The sequence below is a fragment of the Vitis vinifera genome, chromosome 6 (assembly GCF_030704535.1).
Source record: "Vitis vinifera cultivar Pinot Noir 40024 chromosome 6, ASM3070453v1".
Classification (NCBI taxonomy): Eukaryota; Viridiplantae; Streptophyta; class Magnoliopsida; order Vitales; family Vitaceae; genus Vitis; species Vitis vinifera.
Window position 1 is genome coordinate 5,191,753 of NC_081810.1, and position 21,133 is coordinate 5,212,885.

The window sequence follows — 21,133 nt, forward strand, 5'->3', positions numbered from 1 at the left end:
GTCTGGGCTCCTTCTTCCAACCAACTACTAAAACTTGTTTAATTGGAAGATCTTTTCAAGATTTTGGCATGTAACTTGTTCGAATGAAAGGGTGGTTTTTCTTTGAGAATGAGTGAAAAGGAAATGTGGCAACCAGTTAACGAGTACATTGACGTGGCTGGTACCTCTTCAAGAAGCTCCTGTGCGAAGGAAGTTTCTTCATTAAAATTATCAAGCTACCCCACAATAAGTGGAGCTTGGAAAAGAACGAGCCCAGGAGGAAATGGATTTGGAGGTGGGGAGGAAGCGCAAAAGAGCTGGGAGAGCATCAAGGATCAGTAGATCAGATGGAAGACAAGTCGCCTTATGACCTCCACTGCATACAGGGTTTCCTGGTTTTAGGGTTACCACATCAGGCATCAACCATGTCCAAGGACATACTTGGCCTTTGAAATTTCGGCTGCACTTAAATATTGGCCCATACAATTACTGATGGGGCTCAATTTGATCAAGTAATCACCTGCATGAGCAACGAATTTTTTTATATTCTAACCCCTTTTTAAATAAAACATTTGTTACAATTACAGATAGTAATTGTAAAAACAATGTCGGATTTATGACAAAGATAATTTTAAAATTTGATAGTTAAACTGGAATCATCTCCCCAAAAACAAGTATGACATTTCCAAAGTAATTTTTCAATTTTCGCATTTTAAATAAATTTTTTTTTTTAAATGCTGTAATTGTTTTCAAGACCTCCTTTGCAACCATTAGACAGCTTTGATGTCATGTAGTTCCAGAAGGCTACAACTCCTTCAGATTGTTTCCCATCACAGATACCCTCAACCATTTGCACCAAAGAAGAATGTGACCGTATTTTCCCATTTGTTTTGGGAAAAAAAAAAAAACAGAGATATTTGGTCACATTCTTTAATTAGACAATCAAATTTGCCATGTACCCTCTACAAGGAGAGATTAACCATATTAGTGCTAAATGAAAGAGGGAAAAAAAGAGCAAGAAAGAAAGGAAAAACATAGGAACTGGGCTTGCAGCAAAATAAATTTCTCAAATAATAAGAAACTACCTTTCACACGCTAAAGCAAGTTTGAAAAGAATCACAATAAGCAAAAAATTACAAGCAACCATTATATCGTCATCAGAATTAGTTTTCTTCTTTTTGATTTCCAAGATAACATGCTGCTTCAGGCACCAATTCAGCAGTATCTTACCTCTTTAAGAACCACAGCAAGCCGATTTTTGGGCAGTTTGACCAACCCCGGATGCCTGGTCTGGTTGATTAATCCGAATTGCTGTGGGCTGCACAAGTAGAACCAAAGAAGTAAGTTCTCCATACTTGAAAATTAAGAGGTCCAATTACTTAGTTTTATCTCTTTTATCTTCACTTTCATTCAGAACCAAATACCTCTGCCCTGGAGTCAGTGTCCGCAAGCCTCTGCTTTATATCCCTTGCAATTGAAAAGAAAACTTCTTCCACATTTAGATTCGTCTTTGCACTCTGCCGTACACAAGATCTTTCAGCATACACATTGTATCAACAATCATGAAATAGAAATGTTTCTACAAGCTCTACTTACAGTTTCAAAGAATTTGATGCCATACTCATCAGCAAGTGCTTGGCCCTTGGAGGTAGGCACCGCCTGAAGAGGGTTTATCAAAAGGATACGATCAAAAATGGTGAAAAACACTGATCTATATGCGTGCAAAAGAGGGAGCGGGAAATGGAGAAGTTGTTGGTTCAACAAAGAAGCATTAACGTTTTCTTCCCAATGCCAAGCAAAAATAAACTTTACCCTCCAAAGCCAGTATGTAGGATTGACCAGCAAACTTAATAATGTATATCAAATGTGACAAATAAACTAAAATGTTACTTCATGATGGGAAAACTGACACCAGAACATACCCTTTTGCTTTCATCCATGTCAGCCTTGTTCCCTACCAGTATCTTGTTAACATTGTCAGAAGCATGTTGCTCAATGTTTCGAATCCAGTTCCTAATATCTGAAAATTGTAAGAAGCAAGTTTTATAAAAATCAATACAGAAATCAAAATATCCAATAGTTTTGAAAACCAATGTGGTTTCTCAACCATCCACTTCAGAAAAAGCACCTTAAACAATATGCATAAATAGTGGGAAAGACAGTAAGCAGTAGAATTTCAGAGGATCAAATAGGTGGACACATAGTCCTTTAGAAATATGTACAGCTTCCCGAATTTCAACTGATGGAAGTGAGAAGGAAACGTACTGTTGAAAGATGATTCATCGGTTACATCATACACCAGCAAAATACCCATGGCTCCACGATAGTAGGCTGCCAAAATTAAAGGGAAGGGAGGAAAGAAGTTACATGTGGGCAAATATGTGATCTAGATTCAAACTAGAGAAAATATAAGTAATCAAACATCATAGAAGCAGAACACAACATAGAATGCAATTGGTTGGAGGAGAACCACTACAAGGAAGCACTGACTCACTTGCCTACCATCACACATTCCAACATGCTTGCCACAGTAATCATGTAAAAATCACTTAGCATTTGACACTCTGATAGAGCCCAACCCAAAAGACTTCATGTTCAATATATCATCCAACAGGATTATTCCAACAACTTGATCTAGCACACTTCATGATAAGATTGTAGGTTGCATATTTCCTGTGCACTATGGAGCATGAATGTGGTGCCACAAGGACTGATGCTACAATTATTAAATGAAACCTCCTGCCATTGTTGGAGAGTCTCTGGAAAGTTTCAAAAGACTAACATTAAAACAATCTAACAACAATTTGTGATACCATGTGATGCCCAGATGTCACACCTCTGCATCATCTCCTAGTGCCTTTGCTTCCAAGCCAACTTTTATGCTAGGGTATTATGTTTCCAAGCTGTTCCCAGTGTGGGAATTGTTCCTCTCCATTGCTAAAAGGTATTGGAGATGCCCATTACTGCCACACTCAACTCTTAACCTTCCTCTCCAGTTACTTTACTTGTCCCACCCCTCCCAAAAACCAAAAACAAGTCAATTTTCCTCCTTCATCACTTCATTCTGCTTGGTACACTTCCCAGTTCAAGAACGTCCAACAATTTTTCTCGACATTTGGAGTGAAATGCATAAGATATTAGAGTTGTTTAAAAAGTTGGTTTTCAGCCTGGAGGATCTCCTAAGGTGGACAATACAACATTCAGAAACAATCCATCAATTTATTCTTCTACATAGCGACATACAACCAACCACAAGCTGGGAAGATGGCTTTCACTACTGCATCAAGCAGTTATCAAAATTAAACCAGATTCCATCAAGATAAGAGAACCTACCTGTTGTGATTGTACGGAACCGCTCCTGACCAGCAGTATCCCAGATTTGGAGCTTGATCCGTTTGCCATCAAGTTCAATGGTTCTTATCTTAAAATCAATACTGCATAAGTTCGAAATTGTGACTTTAGAAGCAATTTTTGGAGGGATAAAGTTTAGTAGTGCACTTCTTCACTGAAACTTGGAGAAAACATACCCAATAGTGGTGATAAAACTAGTGGTGAAGGACCCATCTGAAAAACGCAAAAGAAGGCAACTCTTACCTACACCTGCAATGTAATGGCAAGAAACACTTTAATCCATACAGCAATCTTGGGTTTTCATTAAATCAAAGGCTTTAGATTCCCAGCTTTGCTTAAAGAGAAAGAATATTTGCAAAAGGTTGAAAAAGTCCAGGTCAATCAATTCTGCTTATGGGTATCATAAATCCATAACTAGAACTTGCCGATATGCATCATGGAGGAGCTAAAGTTTGCTTATATACTCTTCCACTAAGAGTTTGATAATAGATTGTTACCATGCCCAAGCATTCAAGTAAGAATATTCATCAATCATACTTGAAACTTCTGGACCAGATTGAACCTCATGCATTAATTTTCAGATCCCGCTATACCAGAAGCCAAGGTTAAAGGGGCAAAAGAGAAAGAGGAAGACAAAAACAAAAAAAACAAAAAAAAATGATTTTCCATAATAATCTACCTTTATTATTTCTTCATTAGGTCATTCAATCTCACAATCTAAGAATAAAAAAGAAATATATGTCGACCCAGCATGGTTGTTTCCAATCACCTAATTGCATGTGTAAAATAATGTGGCTTCCAAATTATTAGAAGCAGTGCAATTGCAAAGTGATTAACAGATCATACACTCTCCAGCTCAAAGTTCCTCCTCAATCTCAAAATTCGATCAATCATATATAAGCAACATATTTTAAGAAAAACAGAACCATGTAAAGCGAACCCCAATAAAACAAAGTTTAACCAATTCACAAATAATCCTTGTTGCCTTGAGTCTATAATCTTTAAAACAAATGTTCTGAGTTGGCATGCCACCATCAGATGTCATAAATCACCTTATATTACAGTGCTCAAACCTTATAAGTTACACAATGAGTACATATTTGTAATTAGTAATATGCATTTTTCTTACATACATCCCTATAACTCCTGTTCTCAAAAGTATTTTCATGAGAATGGAGGGATGTTCTAGATGGATGACTGAACTTAAGAAATGTCCTCTTCAACAAATTATTCAAAAGGGAGACGGTAAAAAAGAAAAAAACATAAGGGGGAGAGATCTTCTGGAGCTGGCATGAAGCTCAACACTTTCTTTGCATCTGTAAGTTTCACAGGGAAGGATACAACCTATGCTGAAAGGGTGAAGGTCTCATGCTTTTTGCTTACAGGAGATTAAGATGGATGTGATAAGGACATTGTGAGGGATATGCAGGAAGATGGCAGGTAGAGTGGGAGTTCGTTTATTTTTTAAAAAAAAAATTGTTTTTGTCTTGCTTTTTCAAATAGACTTAAAAGAGCAACTCCTTTTTCCATATGTAACACTTCTCATCTTTCTCCCCTTCCACCACCCACCCCCCTTCCCCCAAATGGGATTTGAACCCAAAACCTCCCACATTCCCACTGTAGCCCTTTGCCACTTGAGTCGAACCTCAAGGTCTCTTGGAAGAACTTCTTCCTCTAAGAGGAGGTTCCCAACTTTATTGAGAGACACAATTTGTAGGACCTTCTCCTTGAGAAGGCATCTTCACTTGGTCCAATAATGATGAGTTTCCATTTGCAGCGTTTAGACAAATTTTTAGTCTCTTATGTGGGAGAGCACTTCTTAAATATCAATTAGAACAACTTTTTCCTGGTTTTATCAGGTAATAGGCCCATTATTTCTTGTTGGGTGGTATGGCAGTAGGCAAAAACCCTTTCAGCCTTGCAAACAGCCAAAATCCAGCACACAAAAGTAAAGGTTTTTGGGTCAAACAGAACACCGAAGTATACACCGAGCATCAAAAGACACACCCAAAAAGACTTTCAGCCTTGCAAACATGTAGCTAGAGAAGAGGAGTTAGTAGAGGAAGTTATAAGAGTGTAATGGGAGGCTTGCTAGTACAGTAATGCCATAGTGTAAAAGTTCCAGCACTATATAAGTTTGTTTGTTATGCATGCATACATACATACATACATACATATATATATATATATATATATATATATATTATTTTTAATAATGAAATAAGAGATTAAAGAAGATAAAAGAAAATGAAAGAAAAGAGTATCTTTGGCAATCACATTTTGAGCCTCCCAGATAATTACATCCAATGTTTCAAAAAGCTAAAGGCGGTCTTGAAGCATTTTGCATAAATGAGGCAAAGCATAAGCCTCGAGGCAGAATGAGGTGTTAGTCTTAACTTAAATAAATAAATAAATATTATAAAATAAAATAAAATAAACTCAGAAAATTACAATAAAATTGAATAATAAAAAGACAAACTTCATAATGATAAAATTAATTATTTTTCATTGTTAATAGTTATAATTCAGTTTATTTTTCTCTTATAAAATTTAGCTCATGGTTTATTTTTCATTATTAATAGTTCTAATTTAGTTCATTTTTCTTTCATAAAATTTAGCGTTCTTTCATGGTTTTACCAAATAATTTCAATAATACTGTTACTACCATTAGGATCATTTAAGGAATATAACCATATCCAATTGCTATATTATCCTCCCCACTGGTGTTAATGAGCACCCATCCCTCTTTTTCTTCATCAGTCAATTGTAATGATATCTTTTTTTATCTATCAATAATTAGATTATATATGAGATCAACCACTAAGACAATCAACAATTCTCTTATTCTTCTCGATCTCTCTTTTTACCTTCCATTTAAAAGTTAAGTAAACCCTTATTTTGTAAAAGCTTTAATCAAGTAGGGACCCAATACAAAATTCATGAAATCTATATCAAAAGTCTACAAAAACATAGATGATAGAACCCATTAAAACTTATAAAATATTGAGACTTGAGCCTCTTATAAAATATATACCAAAAGCCCACAAAACAAAGGCCAAAAATCCTTTGGATATTTGAGGCTTAGGCCTCAAAGTTATAAGCCTCAATTACCCTAACTGAGGTTATAGCCTCAAGACTAATTTGTAGAGCCTTTCCTTGAGGTGAGCCTTGAGGCATAAGTCTCAATAGCTTTTAAAACATAGATTACATCTAGGTTTTCTAAGCAATTTCACTTAGGTGAAGAAGAGAAAATAGAATCTTGGCAATTGCAGCAAGGCTCCTAGGCAATTAAACCCAAAATTCTTGAACAATCACATTTATGAATAAGGCAATCACACCCAAGATTATTAAATGATCACAATTAGAAGACAAGCATACCCTCAAAGCAAATATAATAAATGTTGAAATTTATTAAAATTTCAGTTCTCCACCTTAAAGGATGATATAGTCACATTGGTATATATATGCTCTTATGAACTTCCGTAATTTCTTACCTTCCTCATAAGGATAGGAATATATATATATATATGAAAAAATATATATTACTTAAAAACTAATGCTATTTGTTTCTAGGAAAATACTAAGAAAAGAAAATAAATGTTAATGAAAATGATTTTCTAATGTTTAGTCTTACTATGGACAATATGAAGGAAAATTAAATATAATTAAAAAAAAATTAAATTATGCATTCTCAAATTATTTAATCTTTATGTAGAAGAGTTAAAATAAGTGAAATGAGTTTGAAGTACCATATAAAAACAATTTATTGACTTTAAATATATTTTTTATTTTTCTTCATTTTTTCTTTCCTTCTACTTTTCCTCAAATTTTCCGAGAGCCAAACATGACTTAAAAGGAATTAAAACTTAACCAATATAACAAGAAGACTCAAAGAAATAAAAATTTGAAAAAAAAGAAAAAAAGAAACTACAACCTAAATGGAAGCTAAACAGAATATTCAACTTAACCTAAATTAACCATGGTAAGTCTTAAAAGGAACTTAAATCATCATTGGTGTCATAAATTAAGGTTTGGGTATTGGAATAAACTTTTCCCCCTCTCTATAAGTCTTCAAAGGATATTCCCAACAATGTTCCCCATCATGGTGTCTTCTAAGTTCATACCAGCCAAGAAGCTGATAACTTTGAAAAAGGAATTGAAGAGATGGAATACAAAGAATCTAGGAAGGATTAGGTTAAGGAAAGTAGGGTTTTTTTAGCATGTTAAGGGTTTGAACGATAAAGTAAAAGCATATTTGAAAGAAATCTGAATCTTATTTTTATTGCTCTCGTCCCAAAGAAAGGAAGCCCAGAAGAGCTCAGGGATTTCAGCTCCAACAGATTGGTGGAAGTTGTTAGGGGTGCTGGTGTCTTCTAAATAAATGCTAGGGCTGCAGTGTGCTTTTGTGGAGGGAGAACAAATCTTAGATACAAGCCTTTATTGGAATGAAGTATGAACTATAAATTAAATATTATGTCTGGACTGATTTCCAAGTTGGACATAGGGTGTAAAATCATCCAATCTGGAGTTTTGCATTTTTTTTGTTCTCCAACAGATACAATCTGGAGTTTTCTTATTTTTCTTTTGAGGAGGCCAGGTTTTGAGAATAGATAGAGGAAATGCATATTGGATTGTGAATCTTCAGCCTAGTTTTCTATTCTCGTCAAGGGACTCTAACAGAACTTCTCAACAGCTCAAGGGATATCAGGCAAGGAGATCTCCATTCTCTTTATTTGTTCGTTCTGGTGACGAAGACCATTTTGGGGTTCCTCTCTCAGGTCAAGATGAGGGTATGTTGGAAGGGAAGGGGCTGAGTTACTAAAGAGGTGAGAGGCTCTTATGGGGAGAAATATAATTGGGAAGCCAGATTGGGGAAACAGTCAGCACTGTTCAAGATAAGTGAATGAGGTCGGATTCTTGTTGGGTGTGTGGTGTGTATAAAGGACCATAAATAGAGTCCTTCTTGAACCTTTTGGTTACTGCTACAAATAAGGAGGCCTGGTAATGGGGTGTAAGGGCAGGGTTGACCATAACTCTTTCTGGAGTCCTAGTTTCATTAAGCAATTTCAAGTTTGGAAGCTAGAGTTGGCTGATGAGCGACTGGGAAAGATCTATGGTGCTAGGGTCAGAGCAAAGGACACATGGTATGAGAAGGGACAAAGTGAAAAGAGCAGAGTTTTCAGCTAAGTCTTACTATATAAGATGTTAGCAGGAATAGGGGAATAAATTTGCTAGGAAGGAGGGATAGTGGACGGGTTTCCCACTAAAGTATCTTTCTTTGGGCAGATAGGATTTAAGAAACACCCATATATACACATGTGCACACACATACCAGAAAAAGAAAAAAACAACACAAACAAAAAAATAAAAAATAAAAAAGTAAAAAATGAAAATACTAGAACTGGAACTAGAACCAGAACTAGCAAGGCCCATCCGAGGTATTTGGGGTCAGCTTTAAGACCCAACTTTTGACAAAGTTTGAGATTAGTTTACCATAGGATCTCAACCTAATATCACCAAAACAGTGCCAAATAAGTTTTTTTTTTTAAAAATAGTCAAACAATTGAACCTATGAAAAATAACATCCAATTAGCAAACAGCTAGTTAAAAATGTATTCCAATTACGATAAATCTCAAACTTCTTCCCTTGATTTTTTTATTTTTTATTTTTTTGTTGATAGGCAAAAGAGCAAAAGATATGTTAAAGAGCCAAAAAAAAGGCTACACCAAGTACACAGGAAGCATACAAGTGTGCACCAAAGAAAAAACACAAAAATCCTCTTCTTAATGGCAACCTAACCAATTGATAAAAAGGACTCTTGCCCTAGGATTTCTAGAAACCTACAAGGATTTCTAGAAATGAATGCATTCAATGAAGTACACAGACTAATGTGTTAGCATGAACATCCAACTGCAACCTGTGCTTTCGATAAGTCTAAAATGCTTACTCGAGCATCTTAACAGCCAGGAAGCACTTCTAACTTCCAAAAAGCTGCACCAAATGAAGTTGGGGAAGAGAGGATGGAGGAATGAGAGCACCCCCATCATCCTTGTTGATTTTCTTCTTTAGTATTTTGCTAATAGAACCTTGGCTCTAACCCATAGCCTAGGATGGCCCAACCTAAAACTCCAATGCAACATCCCCTAAAAGGATGCAAATGATGTCAAACATGGTTGAACACCATCACACTCTGTTACATGATAGTTTCTCTTACTCCGTTATGGAATTCTTCTTCAGTACCAAACAAACATATGTATTATATCATTCACTGAAGGGCCAAAGTATTAGAACTAAATGAAGCTTGCACATGAAGTCGATGCCTCTGAAGAAAATGACCAATCCCTGGGACCCCAGGCAGGTGAAAAGAATCATGCCAGGACCTCAGACTCGAATAGATCAGTGACTATGACCCCAACTCAAAATAAACACAAAATGAAGTTTCCATAGAAGACTTCCAAAGGCCAAAACAATCATTTAAGCCAAACTCTGTTTCACTTTGAGACCCAACCTCCCTTACTCGATCTACTAAACTTATAACCATCCAGCCACATCTCGCTCGACCAAAAAGTTTAAAACAAATTAATTGTTCAACTTATCAAAAATTAGGGGAAAAAATGAAATTTTCGTTCAATCATAGTCAGTAAATAACACACTATGGTTTTAGTGTAAAGAAGGAATAAAGCCCATAAAGTTTCATGCCAATTAGAAACATATGACGCATACCAGATAAACAAAAAAAATAAAAATAAAAAACCCAACATTTCAGAACTCGTTGTTCTACAAGGCAAAAATAGGTAACCAAAGGCAATCAAGAAATTCAGCATCAAACACCGAATGAGGTCAAACAATCAAGAATCCCAATACGTTCAAAGCTCTTTGACCCAAAAACCTCAAAAATTAGGTGAAGAAAATTTGAACAGTCAACCAAACTAGATCCGCAAAGACACCACACAGCCAGCTCTGAAGTCTGAACCAAACCCAACAATAATCAAATCTTCCCCGATCCTAAATTCATCTAATCCTCACCAAACAACAACCAATGTCCAGAAAATAAAAAATAAAAAAAATTCCAAATTTAAATAGCGATCTGAACATTTTATCCCCGTTTGGTTCTCGAGATAATAAGAGAAACAAAAAGAAAAACAAAATGCGTGAAAATGGCTTCCAGTCTAGCCACGTACCGCTGTCTCCGATCAGAAGAAGCTTTATTAGATAATCATAATCGGCTCTAGCCCTTGCTGGTGGAGCAGCCATCGATCAATATATATTAACAAACCCTAAAATTTAAAAACCAAATCACAAATCGGCAGAAAGTTAGAGAGAGAGAGAGAGAGAGAGAGAGAGAAACTCTCCGAAACTTCAACGGTGACCCAACATGGAGGAATCGAGAGGGAGAGGGAGAGAGAGAGAGATGAAGCTTTTTACCGAATGGAGACGACTTGGATTGATCGGTTCAGGTCCGACGTGCAGGCTCCGACTATGGAGGCTAAGATGCGCACTATGATTGCTCCCACACCCCCTTTTTTAGCGTGCGCCGCTTGTCCCCCCTGCGCAAACTAGCAACTTCTCTGTGAATTGGGTGTACACGGCTCCAGCCAATAAAATCAGACCAGCGAAGACGATGTTGCCGAAATAACCACGTGTCGCCAGTACACTGGTGAAGAATCTGGGCCTTGGAGTATATAAACTGTTCTCGCGTCGTGTGAATTGAAGTTGGGTCCAGGCTTGGTTCCTGTGCGCTGGCGTCCTACGCATCGACCTCATATTACAACTGTCAGAAGGCGCAAAACGATGTCGTTTCAACCAAGTCGGAACCGCCCACAACATGATTGGTTGCGTGGAAAATCTTTTTCTATGGTGGGAATCCTACAGTATAATCCCGCACAAGTGTAAAAAGGTCGGGAGCATGGCCTGAGATTGTGAAACGTAGCACATGGTCAATTAATCCAACGGCGGGGACAGGAGCAAAAATAATTACAAAATGTCAATGATTTCAAAATTAGGACATGGTCTGAGACAGATAGCAATAAAATGTTAGGTGCTCACAAGTGTTCGGACCAATTCATTTTGCTTTCAATCTAAGGAAACTACTTGTCTTTAGTATACTTATTCTCGACCAATGAATGACTCGAGTCCATTCTGCTCCTCTTATTTTTTATTCTTCTGTCATAATCTAAGTAGACTGAGACAGGGTTTTTGTTGATTGAGTCTTAAAATGCATGGTCCGTTGCCTTTTCCAACGTACCAACTCCAAGAAGCCATGTTGAGTAATTCAACGAATTTGTTATTCGGGGATAAAACATCATTAATGAGATCATGTCACCTATTTACGCTTTTATATTTTGATTTCATTCATTTGTATTCTTATTTTACTACCTAAATTTCATCTACATATATTTAATAATATAAAGTTTTTGTTTCATAGATATCCCCATAATATTATATTATTTTCCAATAAAAATGTAATGTTGGAGGATATTAACAAAAAAAAAAAATTATAATGGTCAAGTTATTAGTAGAGGATGTATTGTCTAAATTATAATTTTGATGTCAAATATTACAAAATGTTCAATCCTCTTGCATTAAATATCGATAGATTTTCACATAAAAATGTCAAAACTCAATTCATCAATTGATAGTATAATTGATATTGGGTAATCAATAAACAACAAATATATAATGATAAAGAGAATATAATCGCACAAAAAAAAAAACGAAAGAATTGAGTTGTCCGCACATGGGGTAAGCATTTTCCCAAAATCATTACTCTTTTTCTTTTGGTCATGTTTGGATCCTAAAATTTTTAAAGGAAAATATAAGAGAAAGAAAATAGATATAAAAAGTAAAAGTAAACAAAAAGTGAGAAAAAAAATTTAAAATCATTAAATTATTTTTCATATGTTACTTTAAATTTATTTTATATATCTAACTCTTCCATATTTTTAAAAAATATATAATTTTCTTATTAATTTTAATTATATTTTATTTTCTTTCGTATTTTTCGTGATATAATCAAATAAGAAAAAAAAATTAGTTTTCTTTTTCTTTATTTCCTTAATAATCCCGGGAATTAAACATAATTTGTTATCATTCAAATGTTAAAAACTTAAATGCTCTTCTATTCATCAATCCTTAACGCAGAAATAAGAAGACTAACAATCTACTAATAAAATAGAGCTGGATCCACTTATTGTACGAATCATGATTGGAGACCATGGATGACGATATTATTGAAAGGCCATTGGAAAATCCATTACATGGCTGTCAAGTACCCTGTAATTAAAAATAAGAACCATGATTGAGCCATTTTATATAGAATATTGTAGATGCTGATTCACCTCACCTTCCACCTGGTCTCTGCTGATATAATACTCATTTAGCCATTTGGACCCTGGCCCTGACATGTTGCCCATTATTTGGTCCTCCATTGGCTCTAACCATTCCAACAGTAACGATCAAAACAAATGGACAAGCCACTTGTAAGTAGCCTACTGGCTGGGTTCAGCCAGCAAACAGCCAATCACCAAGCTCCAAGAGAGGCCTAAATTCTCTGAAATGAACTTTTAAGTCAGAAAATTTGTTGGATGGCTTGCAAGTTCAGTACAAATTGTACGAACCTATTAAGGGCTAAATTGCATGTACTGCAAAAAATAATAATCACAGGGAATCCGATCACAAGAATCCAACTTTGGATAGATCCCACATCCCATTATAAGCATAAAATTAAGTAAAGAAATGAAAAAAAGAATGGGAAGTGACTAGTGAGTTAATGCTTCAAGCATATGCTTGGAAGATCCTTTCCCACCAGTCTCCACTCTTTCCTTCAAAGCCAGCCCACCCCCCTTTCCCTCATTCCCTCTGCTCTCCCCCTCGATTTCAAGTTCTTCACTCTCTGTATCCAGCTTTGATGGGGCCTGCCGCCGGAGATGCCGAGATCGATGGACACGACAAGGGGGACAGCTTCGACTTTCGCCCGGGGCCACTGAAGAAATGACATAAATTTTGACCAGTTGGGCAACTAAAGATCCTTTGGCAATGCATCTACACTGACTAGTTGTGGCTCAAGCATCAACATCATCATCAGTTAAATCTATTTTTGTGGGAAAGTGATGCTTTGGTTTGTTTTGATTTCTTTTTATCTGCATGCCCATGATATAGGAGAGGAGATCATTTAGAGGTAGTATTGACTAGTTGTGGCTATGTTTATGTTGAATCTGTGTTTTTGCTTTTATGATTATATCTGTATGCCTGTTATATGAATACATCATCTTTTTGATCAAAAATGATAAGAGTGAGTTGAGAATAAAACCTTAGGCTTCTAGGTAATGATTCTAAAAAATAGTTTTTAAAAATTATTCTATTTTTATAGAATAAAACTCTATTTTGAAAGTTAAAATGTTTTTAATATGTTTTTAATATTTTTAAATATATTTTTAAAATGTTTTTTAAAACAGTGGCAAGACAAAAATTCCCGAACCAAAAATCTTAAAATAAAGTATATCTAAAGCTAAGCATGGAATAGGGGTTTGCAAATTATTAAACTGAGCATGTTGCCACATCACTTCTCCATACCATTTTATTTTTTCACATCAATGTAGAATCTAAATATATTGCATATAATACTTTGACAAACAATAAAAAGATGGTATATGATTAACCAGTGTATTGAGAAGAAGAAAGCATGGGAAGCATGTGGTTGCAACAAAAATAAAAATAAATTTAAATATATTTTTATTTTTAAAAAAATAAATAATTTTTCCATCCTCCTCAATACACAACGGTAACACTTATTACCTTAAAGTCTATCATAACAATTCTCCATGGATACCAATATACCATGGAAACTAGATTGGACCGAAGTTACTGAACTATTTTACCAAGTTCCTTAAAAAGAGTTGTCTTACGTCCTTAGATATTCTCTACCTACCTACCAATATTGTTTGATCGATTTTTCAATATTTTTAAAGGATATTAGATTATATCGAAATATAGGCTTGAACATTGGATGTGCAAAACATAACCCTCGCTACCTAGGCAAGTTGTCCATAGCTACTTTAAATCACATATATTAGATATATATACTAAGTATGTTATTTAAAGTTTTTTTGTCAAAACCAATGAAATATAAAAATAAAATTTTAACTATCTTATGATATAAAAACATTATGATAACTTTTATAATGAATAAATTTATAATTAAACAAATGTATACAAATATAAACTAATAAATAAGTCATAAACATTTATAAACAAATAAATAATTACATAAATCATTTTATTTTATATCAAATATAAATTTATCATTTTTTATAGTAAAACAATTTTAATGTGTATATTATCACTTTTATTTTTTCTTTAAAAATTTTATAATATTTTTATAAATTTTGATTAATTTTAATTTTTTTTTTCAAATTTATCATTGAAATCTCTATATTTCCATCCCTATTTCCATAAAATACAAGGACCTATATTTTTTATATTTATGATATTTCATTAAATTCGAATTTACCTATATTTAGTCACGTTACACTCATTAGCAAAATTGATAGTCTTATATGAGTCAAATTTGGATTATTTTAAAATGGACTATATAACAACCTAGAAATATTTTTTTTTAACCTTTCTTTTAATACACTTTTTTTTTAGATATAAAATTTTATGCAAAAAATAGAAACTTTCATACAAAAAGTATGAACTTTTGTTTTATCCTTAAAAATAACTTTCAAATATTTTAAAATTCAAGGTAATTAAAAATTATAAATTTTAATCAACTTTTCAAAACCATTAAATTTTTAATATAAATATTTAAAAGTTATTATATTTTATATAAAAATTATTATTATTTTTTATTTAAAAAAATGGAAACCACATCTATACATTTATATTAAATAGCTAATTTGACACCACGTTTCAAAATAATACTAAAATAGTAAAACTAGTCTATTAAAGTTTTGAAAAAAATTATATAATATAATTAAATTGAATAATTTCTTCTAAAATTATTTTAAAAGTATATAAATAGATATCATTATATGATAATATAAATTATAAATATTATAGAAATATTAAATTTAGGCACATAGCATAACCCCAACTTATAAATTTTTGAATAAAAAATTATAATCCAAGTCTAAAATTAATATTAAATATGATTATTAAAATTTGTGCAAACATGGGATTACATCAAACCTATACTTCCAAATTACATCTTTAAATGGATTATCCCATACTGCAGCTCTATATGAAATTAGTATTAAATGCAACCTAAAAACTTAATTTCAGACTAAACATTTCTTATTTATACAAAAAAAAAACTTGTTAATAAAGAAAAATAAACCATAAATTATAAACAATCCTTCAAAATTCTCAAAACATTTCTTTAAATTTTTTTTTTCTTATATTGACTTATATATAAACTAATAAAATATCAATGTCAATTTATGAATCCGCACTTTTCACTTGTATTCTTATTTAATGACTGACGTGGTTCGCACGTTGAAATCTAACTTATGAAAAAGTTTAACGAAAAGATAAATAAAGGAAAAACACGTGAAAAATTCGGGTCCATGCAATTATTCTTCTATACTAAAAATTCCTTATTTATTTTTAAACTCATGGACAATTCTACACTGAAGATTAAAAAATTGTATCCTTTTCCACAACTAATTTAGTGTTTATTGAAGTTTTACTAGCTTTCCAAACCGACTTATATATAAACCTAATAAAGAAAATGAAGACAAACCCATTAGAATCCATTTTTGGAGCAGGGATTCAAACCAAATATGAGTTCTGACCGAACTACCACCTTCCTCCAATCTCTGCGCCCGTTACACCATCTTCCATCTCAAATCCCAAAGCACAACCCCATCGACAACACTGGGCAAATCGCCATTGAAGAAGCCAAGATCGAGAAGGCGATTATCGAGGCAATCACGAGGGGCAAGGCCCAGACTCTGAAGCCCAACTCCGGTGAAGCCATCCCCATTGGCGAGCACTACATTTGCGTGTCGTTTCAGGACGAGGCAGAGTCGGAGTGCCGAGTGTGGGAGTGGCATGGGCATATAATGTCGTACAATGGAGAGCATGGGTACACTCAGGATTATGTGTATGGGAACTACTTTGAGAGAATGACGAGGAGGGTGTTTTCGGATGAGAGCGACGAGAAGGGAGATGTGGGTCTGGGGTTGAGAGAGTTGATTGGTGGGATTAATTCGATGGACGGTGGAATTTTGTGCAGGAACATGAATTTCACCACCTCAGATGGGTATTTCTTTTGATTCTTTGTTCTTGGTTTTATTTTTATTTTTTTTTATTTTATTTATTGATTTGAATGAATCAGTTGATGCTTTGAAAGGTTAATTGAGGAAATTATTGTTGGGGATTTACATTATTTTGTGGGTTGTGGATGCTAATAAGCTCTGCAACTGGGAGAATTATGATTTTGCATGAGAACAATGTTATTGAATTTAAGTTTTTTTATTTCTAGTCATAACTCATTACCATTTGATGATAATGTGATTTATGAAACATTTTTTTATCTGTGATTTCATGGGGGTTTTCATCTTTTAGTATCTTTAGAGGTTTCATCATTCATATAGGTTAAGCCCATGATATTTAGACATGCGCTTGAATTTAGTTTTTTCTTTTATAGTCGTTGCCCATTATCATAGGGTAGTAATAAGATTTCTAGACATTTTTGTTTGTGATTAGATGGGAATTCTCATAGTGTGCCCCCTTTTTTTTTTGTTTTTGTGGGAGTATTTTTAGAAGTTTAATCATTGAAATAGATTGAGCCCATGATATTTAGATATGCAGACTATTGTTATTGTTTTTATTTTTTGCAGATCAATGCAATATAGCCATATTTTGCATAATGAGATGTGATAGAAAGAGCCATTTCAAGAAATTTGATCTGAAACGAATTCATTGTGGCAAGTCCTTTAGCTATTGCATTGTACTTTTGCAATTTTTGTCCTCAAATTTAATTACTCTTCAGTGGGTGATTGAGGCTTTTGTTCTTTCTATCAATGGTTCATACAAATGTGTTCTGAGAATTTTAACTACTCTAGGTGGAAGGCTATAAACTTATATTGGATGAGTTGGATTTTGATGGACATCTCCTTAGCCACTTAGGGATGTCAAATATTTGAAATGGGAAATGTAGATTTGGTGTGAAACATTTTCTCAAGTTATAACTGGAATTATGGTTTCAACTGGCTTCATTTATTGCTATTGGAGTCGTTACCCTAGTGAAACTTCACTTCCAAATGGATGAACTTCCACAATCATTCAACAACAAAAATTTCTCTATATGTTTGGATCCAACCATTCATCTTCTTCATTAATTTTTTTGCTCTTTCACTCATTGAGTGTCTTGTTTGTATTTGTAAACAATCTTGTTGCAATCGGATTGCAATATTACAAAGAATAATATTTTTGTCCAATCATCCATTGCTTCTTTTTTCTCGTTTTTTCTCTATTTATGAACCAAACTGTCCCCATTTTCACTCATCCAATTTAAAGCGATGGATTTCCTTCATGTGTCCATATCTTTCCCTGCATTCAAATTCACCACTCTTTAATGTTCCTAACAATGTGTTTCCAATACTTTAGATTATACTTTATTATTCAACTGTTCTTTCTAAAAGAAACACATGGTGATTCTTTTGTTGTTAAAGGCATGCCTAGGCCCAAGTACAGTGAAATCCTATTTGTAGCACCTTCTCTATTGGAGAGATGCATTGAATCATCTATTTGTTTTCCTTTTTACACTTCTGTTCTACAGCACACTGCAATTTTATATAATTACATTAATTTTTTGAATGCTAGAAATCTTTTTCTCCTTCTTTTTCTTCTTCTTCTTCTTATTATTTGTGGCTATGATTCAATTTTGCATCATGTTTGATGATATTTGTAATATTTTATAAAATTGACATGCACACTAGATTGTGCTTGGCTTCATACCCACATTGGGTTACGCCTTGTACCTAGGCCCCAAGGGAAGTTTGTGCCTTGTGTGCACTTTGTGTCTTTTAGAACTATGAGTGATTTGGACCATTTCTTAATTACACTTGAAAACTTGGAAAACTGATCACTAAGTGATGATGCTAAATGAAGCATTGTACAGGATGTCTTATTACAAGAAAATTTCCTTTAGTCCACCATGTTGGTAGGTTTCAAATAGATAAGTGTCAAATTTTACAACCTCCAACGAGATGTGGGCACTATGATCCACCATTAATTAGATTTGTGTGCTAATTAGATTTGTATGCTATATAGCAAAGAGAGGGAAAGGGAAGTCATAGGGCCCATTTGAAAATTGTTCTTAAAAACAAATTTCTGTTATTTAGAACAAAAAATAGTTTTCCAACTTCAAATACATGTTGGCAAATTTTGGATTGAAAACAATCTTTTAAGAATTTGTTCAGAAAATACCCTAATTTTTTAGAACCAATTTAGTATTTTTCAGTTGTTTTTTTTTTTGAAGTGTTTTGAGAAACAATTAGAAAATGGAGAGTAGGCTGGAAACTTTTGCATTTTATGTAAATGTGCAGGGCTTTCAGAGAGTTTCTAAAGGGAATTTTTGTTCTTCAAAGCAATTGAGAAATCTTTTTAAGAACTGTTCTCAAAAATTAATTTTTTAGAACTGTTTTAAAAAATGTTGCCTAAGAAGCCAATAGTTTCTTGGATCAAGTCTTTGAGCTACTAAAGAAGCTGGTACAAGAGCTTATAAGTTATCCCATGAAAAGCCTTAAGCCGGCTTGTTTTGAGTTCCCTAAATACTTTCTACCGAACTTTGTAGCTTTATCACTTGTTAACATATATTTAGGTTGATTTTAATTTAAGTGGCATTCTTTAGTAAAAGTTCACTGGTTTGCCATTGGCTAAATATTATCAATAATTAACTTGATGGTAAGGTTCCTTGAAGTCTTATCTTATTACTTTGGTTCAATCACGATCCAAGCTCAGTAATGATGGTGTGTTTCCTAATTGATAATATTAGGATGGCCGTGGGATTCCATGATGACTTGCCAGAACGCACTGCTTTTGCAACCAAAACTGGATCATTTTGCAATCTAGAAGCAGGAGATTTTAGGAAATTCTAGCAGATCAGTATATCCAGTATGTCGTCTTGCCTTGTCATCATTCTATATTCTGTATCACTAGGTTTCTGCCCTTTTGCTGCTTTGCTGATTTAGGAAAGTCCACCAGATCAGTATATCCACTATCTACAAGGTTTCTTCTTTGACAGAGATACACAACGACATGCACAATCTTTGTTTGATTCCATTATTCAATACTCTTGGGATTGATTTAACTTCGATGCAGGGCTTTTTTTTCGGCCCTAACGCTGGATTCTGTATTTACCAACATAGTATGTACAACTGCTATTTTTCATTATTTACCAATTTCATTAAAAAAAATTTGGTAATATAAATCTTTATTTCTCATAATCTATTCAAACACACACATACACAGGTATGCATGCATACTCTATGCTTTAACGGGGCATGGCTACCATCTTGTGACATCTAAAGGGTTGTTTGTATCAAAACCATCTGCTATTGCCTATATGGATTCTGTGGCCCTTGAGACATTATTCTCTGTCGATATTGTACATCCTGTCATTTTTCCAAGTTAATATCATGTAATGGACTGCTGTATAACTGCTCCATGTAATCTTTAATTGCCTCACGTCATCCATTAGCTTTGAACAGCTGACATGTTTGTACTTCCTTTGTTTGTTATCTGCATGGCTCATTATGATGCAATCTTGAAAGCTTTTATTTATTTATTTGGAAACTAATTATTTTATTGTTTTTCTTAATTGGCAGGTCTTAGAACCTGATATGTGAGAACACATGGGATCTGGACCTTCTGATTGTGGCTTTTGTTCTAAACATAGATGGTTATATGCCTCTGTTCATGTGAGGAATTTTTCTGGGATTGAAAATAACTTTTAATTTGGCTTATTTTGCAGCCAATGAATTGCAGAGTACATGTATCAGCACCGGTTATTATAGAAATGAAAGATAAAAGAGTGTCATCTTCAATAAACTTCAAATTCTTTTTCTCACCTGTATCTTGAGTGTTAAGTTACTTTCTTGGAACAGGAAAAGGATAACTATTTTAGATACTATTATTATCCCTTTGTCTGCCTACTGTTATATTATCAATGCTCTACATGCTGATTGCATCATAGTCTCCATTTTGTTTGAGCTCAAGTAGTTTTATTTCTTTTCCGTTGTTATGGGTGGAAAGAAAATCTCTACTGGGTCTGATCCAAGTAGTTTTACTTCTTTTCATCTGTTTTTTGAGGAAACATAGAATTATCAGAGAGGATTACTTCTGTTTTTCTCGTGGAAAGGAACGAAGTTCTATCATGAGATCCATGGTGAGTAATATTTAACAGCCATTATAACTGGATGTATCTGTTGAATTTATGTGAGAATGAACAAGTAGCATTGCAGGATTACTATTTCTACCCAGTTTGTTTTCAGATTAATTTGATTATGTCATCTAAATGTCTGCATGTAAAATGTTTTGGCATGGATTATTCAAACTAGCAATGTCAAATTGGACCCCTTCTAGGAGAATATGTGATATGTTGACAATTGATGTATTAGGTTAAGCTCGCAAAAAGTCTTGAGAAATAGGCACATTCGGTTAGGTGAATTTGTATGCTACTTTTTATATCTATATTTAGTGGATTATTTGTAATTGATACATCATTCATAGTTTTTTGACACTAAAGAGTTATTAGGCGGTTTTTTTATACCTAGGAATTACTAAGTGGTTTTT

The 21,133-nt window shown here is 33.9% G+C and overlaps 2 protein-coding genes across 4 annotated transcripts; one reads left to right on the plus strand and one right to left on the minus strand.

The window, feature by feature from the left end:
- Nucleotides 1–1,026: 1,026 nt before the first annotated feature.
- LOC100243217 (ras-related protein RABE1c) lies at nt 1,027–11,060 on the minus strand. The gene is made up of 9 exons (XM_002284329.5): nt 10,757–11,060; nt 10,513–10,608; nt 3,507–3,579; nt 3,313–3,413; nt 2,245–2,310; nt 1,902–1,999; nt 1,576–1,638; nt 1,404–1,496; nt 1,027–1,297 (listed from the first exon to the last, which is right to left on the minus strand). Exons 2-9 carry the CDS (start codon nt 10,583–10,585, stop codon nt 1,214–1,216), a joined length of 651 nt encoding a protein of 216 aa, XP_002284365.1. The 5' UTR covers nt 10,586–10,608; nt 10,757–11,060; the 3' UTR covers nt 1,027–1,213.
- Nucleotides 11,061–16,058: 4,998 nt separating this feature from the next.
- LOC100265672 (uncharacterized) lies at nt 16,059–20,531 on the plus strand. Of its 3 annotated transcripts, XM_010652748.3 has the most exons (3): nt 16,059–16,595; nt 19,335–19,453; nt 20,167–20,531. In XM_010652748.3, the coding sequence occupies exons 1-2, from the start codon at nt 16,114–16,116 to the stop codon at nt 19,435–19,437; spliced, it is 585 nt and encodes a 194-aa protein (XP_010651050.1). In that variant the 5' UTR covers nt 16,059–16,113; the 3' UTR covers nt 19,438–19,453; nt 20,167–20,531. The 3 variants fall into 3 exon arrangements, with proteins under 3 accessions (XP_010651050.1, XP_010651051.1, XP_002281389.1); XM_010652749.3 differs by lacking the exons at nt 19,335–19,453; nt 20,167–20,531 and adding an exon at nt 17,176–19,328 and having other exon boundaries at nt 16,060–16,595; XM_002281353.4 differs by lacking the exon at nt 19,335–19,453 and having other exon boundaries at nt 16,063–16,595.
- The last annotated feature ends 602 nt before the right edge of the window (nt 20,532–21,133 follow it).

Excerpts from the sequence above, each read along its gene's own strand:
- LOC100243217 (XM_002284329.5), bottom strand. The coding sequence starts at position 10,585 with ATGGCTGCTCCACCAGCAAGGGCTAGAGCCGATTATGATTATCTAATA. Across the intron at positions 3,580-10,512 it reads TCTTCTGATCGGAGACAGCG|GTGTAGGTAAGAGTTGCCTT; the intron begins GTACGTGGCTAG and ends ATTACATTGCAG. Across the intron at positions 1,298-1,403 it reads ACACTGACTCCAGGGCAGAG|CCCACAGCAATTCGGATTAA; the intron begins GTATTTGGTTCT and ends CTACTTGTGCAG.
- LOC100265672 (XM_010652748.3), top strand. The coding sequence starts at position 16,114 with ATGAGTTCTGACCGAACTACCACCTTCCTCCAATCTCTGCGCCCGTTA. Across the intron at positions 16,596-19,334 it reads AATTTCACCACCTCAGATGG|GATGGCCGTGGGATTCCATG; the intron begins GTATTTCTTTTG and ends TGATAATATTAG.